Raw genomic sequence first — 6,293 nt, 5'->3', positions numbered from 1 at the left:
GCGCCGCAGTAACAACGGGAAAGGTATTTATAATAATAAAAGTACAACTAATGTGTAATATATTGTAAAGTATAATGCGCATTGCAGCCAACGCATAAAGTCCATGATAAAATACGGTATGCTATAAAGTGGCGGAAAGAGAAAAACTATGTCAACCGAAAAAAAGAGGAAAGAGGAAAGAAAAGCAAGATGGAAAAGACGTTAAAATTAGGTAGCTGAAATATGAGCTAAGTATTAACGGTCGTGGAGGATAAAAAATTCAATCTGACTGCTTCGTACGCTCTCGAGATCGCCTCAAAACCGAGAAAATTATCCCAACCGTGAGAGAGGGTTTGAAAGAGTTGGGACACAAGTTGCGGCACAAGTGCGTGCTCATGTCATTTTACCCTCTACAGACGGAGGGAGGTCGTAAGGGGCGTCGGTTTGGTCGGCCACTTGACCGAGCGTAGCAAAGAGAAACGGCACGGCACGGCATGGCGCGGCGGTTCGGTCGATAGGTCACGGTACGAAGGTGAAGTGTGTGCAAACATAATTTTGGTAATGCTTCGAAGGAAAAGCTTTCATATCGGGCGACGGGCAAAAGCGTAAAGCGAACGTCTCGTCCGCAGGATTGGCTGGCTCGCGTGTCGCGTCATGTCGCGCCACAATCGATAATTGATTAAATCTTTTCATTTGACGAACGTCAAATATTCACTTGCCTTCCGATATACGGGACATTGACGGGAAGAAGCTCCTCACACTTTTTTACCCCGCGAAGTATACTTTACACTCGCGTGGTGAATGAAGCTCGAGTGAAAGGTTCAAGACGTATAGGACAGAATAGGATATTTGCCTTCAAGTGTAAGATATTCGGCTTCAGGATAAAATATTTTTCTTGTCGAAAGATTAATGGACGGCTAACTTTCGCGCTTCTTTCTCTTGCAATTCAGTTGGATTGCTGATAAATTGAATACTCTTGAATAAGTAACACGTTCTTATCGTATTCATATCTAGACTTGTGGAACCTTAATGGCGATAAAAATTCTTAAGCGTTTATTATACGGATGTCTAATATGGATAGTAAGAATAATCTTGAGTCTTTGAAAAAGTTATCTTCTAAATGTTTTAATTAGCCATTAATATCCAACTTAAGAACTTATATTAACAAGTTTATAATATTTTTACGCACACAGCGAATATTGTTGGCTTATAGTACTTTTCCGTAGGAAAATTATTTTATCCGCGATGTAATTACAAATTTTTATTGCAATTTCGCTACCGTTCCTGATATAAATTATTACTATATTCATATTAAAAATTTACTCCATTTGCTAACAACCTCTCCTAAAACTCCTGCACAATTTTAAATGTATTGTATATATTAATAAACATGTGAAAGTTATTTCCATATTTAATTTCCTAATAAAAATGTCTTTATAAAAATGGGCATTTCAAGCGTTTTGATTTTATGAAAACATTAATATAACTTGCAATTAATCTAGAATTCCCTTTTATTTTCGTCAATATACGACGGCGATTTTATGAGAACTAGTTGAACGTTCCCCACCGCGCACAACACGTGTGTGCACTTTCTCACCACGCACGAATATTTCGCGAACGGTGCGTTAAATAAATAAAAAAGTTTATTCTAGGACGACAGAAAAGTCGACGAAACTTTTCACCAGCGAGGTAATAAAACTTTCCCACTCACCCTTGAGTTCCATGTCCGTGACCTGGTTCGCCTTATAAGTGGCCGTTTCCCTGCGGTCGCCGACGATGAAGTAAATATTGGTGTACTCCTCGTTGTCGTTGCTGCCGGTTCCGTTCCTCGTCTCGTGGTCCATGGCCACGCGGATAGTTTCGGCCTTGAACCGCCTGCCGCACCTCGTCGCTCGGCCTGGTTGATGCAGTTTTCGAGACTACCCGGCCTTGCTATTACACGGGGCTGTCGAGACACAAAGGTGAGAGACTTAGGCACGAAACCGTCATCATTCGCAATAACAACGTTCTTCTGCATTCTGTTTGTCGGGTTTCGCAATGTAACGCACGCTAGGCACGAAGAAGAAGCAATATTACTTCGCGCACCAATATTTTCGCACTTCGTGATTATACGTTTCGTTACTTTCCCCTTATTATGTAAAAATCGAAAAAATAAATGAATCAATAAGATATATATACACCGTGTATTGCCATGTCAATAATATCTCAAGATTGCTCGAATTAAAGTTTGATGTATAATAAACGTGATGTTTTATGTTACACAAGATAGCCCCTCTATATGCCAAATAAAATAAAAAATAATGATTTATTTGGAGGATAATTTTGTGTTTTCACAAAAATATTACATATCTCTTTTAGCTATTTAACGTATCGATATTAGAAATGCTTATCAAACTAGAAATAATTTATTCGAATATAATTTAGCTTCCAAAAAATGTGACATTTCTCAATTAGGAAAAGTATCAATTTAAGAAATGGAAAATATTTAAGAACAGAGTGATTTTTTGCGTGGTAAATTGTCAATTAATTAATTCTTTTTTTTTTTTAAATACTTCTATTGCAAAAATTCATGCCTGATTTATTATTCAAAGTTCAAACAGCTGCAATTTTGTTAAAAATAAACGAAATTTAAATTTAAAAAAAGAGTTTTAAAGCTTGAAATGTCTACTTTTAAACGTGAATTTTGTAATTTATAGACATATAAAAAATTACGAATTAAACAAAACAGGAAATTTTTTTCTTTATTTTTTTCTTTTGTAGACCTGTCACATGTCCAAGAAAAATTTGCAAAAATTTTTTAATTTCTAATGTAAAAGTTTAAAGCTTTTTAAAATTTTCCCTATAAAATCGTTTTTAAAAAATATCGTGTTTTTCTACGATTTTTCTTTACTGAGTTGTTACGGATTAAATAAAAGAAATATTTTGACTTTGATTGCTCATAACTCCATCAAAATCATCATAATTTACAAAAACAGATTCTTAAATTCTCTCATCAGATAGAGTTTAGGATTTAAATTTTATTTTATTTTTAACAAAAAGAAACAGCTGTTTGAATTTTAAATAATAAACTGAGCACGAATTTGTACACTCACCCAATATTAAAAAAAATATCGCGTTTCAATCACAAAAAGATAATTGAAAATTATATACCCAATGAAAATCTTGCCAATTAATAAAAAAAGACAAGGAGAAGTAGACGCATGTAAGGTCAGCAAAAAAACAATGAAAAAAGTTTCAAGATTGTCTCACCTTTGGTCGGGTGTGGAGGGGTAGCAACACCCTCGGCGAGCTCATCGTCGCATCGCCGGCCCGGCGGCGGCAACAACCGAGCCACCCCCGATTATCGCACCTATCGAACTCGCGTCTGCTGTTATATGCGACACCTGCCGCTTGCTTCGGAATTGGACGTACCGGGAACTTGTCAACAACGACGAGCGACGATGGGGTGCAAGCGTGGCCGACCGTTCGTCTACAACCAGCCGGCACCACGTTTCCTCATGGTCCATCCTGTGACAAAGGAATTAATTAAATGTTTGACCTTGGTAATAAAAATATAATGTTCGAATAGAGTTCTAAGAGTAAATATTTACTAAATATATTTACTAAATATATATTTATTTAGTATACGAACCATCAATTTAATTTACCTATCTTTTTTTATTGAGTAAATATTTATTTAGTGTAAGTAAACGTTTACTTAGTACTAAATAAAAAGAAATATGTATTAAGATTTTGTAAATTTTTTTCAATGTACCAAAGTAGGATGCGCACCTGCGCCAAGATACGAAATGTGTTTACTGCTTTTGACTTGGCGAAGCGAAAGTGCTTTGATTACGGGGTATGGTCGTGGACTTTCCCCAACAACAGTATGCAAAGTACAGGTTGTGCTATAATCGCTACTATGTAGCGGAAATACATTGTAAAATTGAAGTGCAATTGAAATTTATCATGAGGAACAGCAAAATTCGAGATCTAAAAGCTACATGACAATTTAAATGCGCTAAACGACGCACTCTAATTGTTTTTCGTCTACTAAAAGTAAAAATTAAAAGCGTTATATTTTATTACTGACTTAATGAATAATTTTTACAGTTATTACAGTCTTCATTCTTGCCGATTCGTATTCTGTACCGTAAAGAAAGATTCGAGAAAATCAGGAGATCAGAATTCACTCTTCTGGTTAAAGAAATATGCTTTTACTTTGCTGAGAGCAACTTTTCCGACGATACATTTCTATTCGGGAAAGGAAATATTTTTATGACTTTGTAATGATAAGAATAAAAAAGCTGCAAAACATGTAAAATTGTTTGGGACAAAGAAACATTTCGAGGACAAATGAACCGTTGGAATATCGCAAAAATAAAAGAGCTTTCAATTCTCGGGAAAAGATTCCCATCCCTTCGGCCATCTCTATCTGTTTCTTCTCGTCGTGCCTGCCACGCCCAGGTAAAACTCTCGTGGGCGTGGGAAATTTACGATTTCTTTGCCCAAGGTCGCCGGTGGAAATTAGAAGCCGCGATATAGCTGGTGCCACCCTCGGCACTTACCACCTCAAACTACGTCAGGTGACGCCTCGGAAGAGAAGGCGTACGAGCGGCATTGTAAATTTATGATGACATTTTCGTAAATTTGCCCTGAGCATCGTTCTTATCACGGCGTTACTGCTACAAGATATTAGAATTTACATTGATATCATCAGAAGTAGATATCGATTTTTCCATCAAGTATACGAATCCGAAGATTTGTATCAAAATTTCTAGGGGTGTGATTCTTAATGATCTCAGATCGCAACATTTTTTTTGACAAAAATATAAAAATCGGTGCAATTAATATAAAATAAAACCGATTTTTCATCTCCGAATTTAATTTAATTACAATTAGAACATTATTACACTGTAAAAAATAAAATGTTAATTTTAGCTAAACAATATAAAAGTGTATATTTTATTTGATATTATCTGAAATATTATGTTTTAGCAACTGTAATCTAGCTATTACATACACTCTAGTGTCACTTTTATATCGTTTAGTTACAAGTGAGCGTTATATATTCAGTTTTGTTAATTTTATCATTTTTGCATGTCTCAAGAAAGTCCACTATACATTTTTAAGTTAAAATTAACATTTTATTATTTACAGTGTTTATATGATATATTGAATATACAATATTTTATAAATTGTAACTTCAAGCAGATAACAAATTTGCGATATCGCAAAATAAATCGAAATTCATTTAATCTTATAGAGGTAAAAGTATAAGAAGTAATTTTTAAAGAAGATAATTAATCTTTACACACGCCCCAGAACTGTATATTAATGTTTAGAGACAAATTATTAGTTAAGTTAAATTTGCAATCTTCTTTTACACACTCTCTAGGGCATGCACGAGGTAAAAAGGCGTAGGATGCTCGAAAGGGAGTAATCATTCCCCAGCAAAGTGGCTAACTATGACGCAATATCCACGTGACTCTTTAGACTCCAGCTTTCAGCAAATTTCTACTCTCTGAGACGAGCCGAGTCAGCGGAGAAGATCGTAGAGTCTAATTGGATCAGTATCGAGTGCTTTTTCCCTTAGAGAGAGAGCGCAAAAAAACAAGCTAATAACGATCTCACCAATTTCCGCCTATTATTCACCGCGACAATAATTTACGATAACATATCGCTTATTAGGACGTTAAAAGTATTATTTAATTGAACGACTTGAATATAACGAATAAATAAAAACATGCAGGAAAGCATATATTAAAACTGTAAAGGTTACGGCATATAAAAAGAACTTAAACAATAAGACATGGTAATAATAAGATTATTATCTTACAATAAAAGACGTGGTAATAATAAGGTTATTATCTTACGGTCTCTACTGTGTGATTGACTTATTCGCTATTACGTCTTTATTTCTCTAGTTTCCTGTGCGTCATGGTTTTTAACTGCATAAAGATTAGTAGTATAAGAATACAACAAATAATCACACGAGGAGTACGATGAGTCCTTTCACAAATATTTTAATTCGCTCACTTTACTTCAACTTGCTAACTGTGTGATCTTTTGTATATATTGTACATACGGATTTTTATTTTTTACACATCGATCTATCAATGATATATGCATATTTACGATTCTACCAATTTGCATACATATATATTTAATAAATCTGTTATACATCGAATATTTTTCATAATTTAATAATGCACATGCTGGAGAGGAGTCAAAAAAAAAAAATTAAAAAAACTAACTTTATATTAAAATTAAAATACAGCGAGTGTAACTGCAGAAATAAACACTTCGGTCGCTATCTCAATTTCTATCATACG

General features: G+C 34.6%; 1 protein-coding gene across 2 annotated transcripts in view; it reads right to left on the bottom strand.

The window, feature by feature from the left end:
* Nucleotides 1-6,293, bottom strand: part of LOC108747510 — a 143,032-nt gene that overhangs the window by 37,353 nt on the left and 99,386 nt on the right. For both annotated transcript variants that reach the window (XM_018485052.1, XM_018485053.1), the window contains 2 exons: nt 3,229-3,486; nt 1,691-1,924 (listed from right to left, as the gene is read on the bottom strand). In XM_018485052.1, coding sequence (XP_018340554.1) covers nt 1,691-1,823 — 133 coding nt within the window. In that variant the 5' untranslated portion in view covers nt 1,824-1,924; nt 3,229-3,486. The remainder of the gene's footprint in view (nt 1-1,690; nt 1,925-3,228; nt 3,487-6,293) is intronic.

Source organism: Trachymyrmex septentrionalis, unplaced genomic scaffold, assembly GCF_001594115.1.
Source record: "Trachymyrmex septentrionalis isolate Tsep2-gDNA-1 unplaced genomic scaffold, Tsep1.0 scaffold2, whole genome shotgun sequence".
In the NCBI taxonomy this organism is placed as follows: Eukaryota; Metazoa; Arthropoda; class Insecta; order Hymenoptera; family Formicidae; genus Trachymyrmex; species Trachymyrmex septentrionalis.
This window is presented reverse-complemented; position numbering and strand designations above follow the sequence as displayed.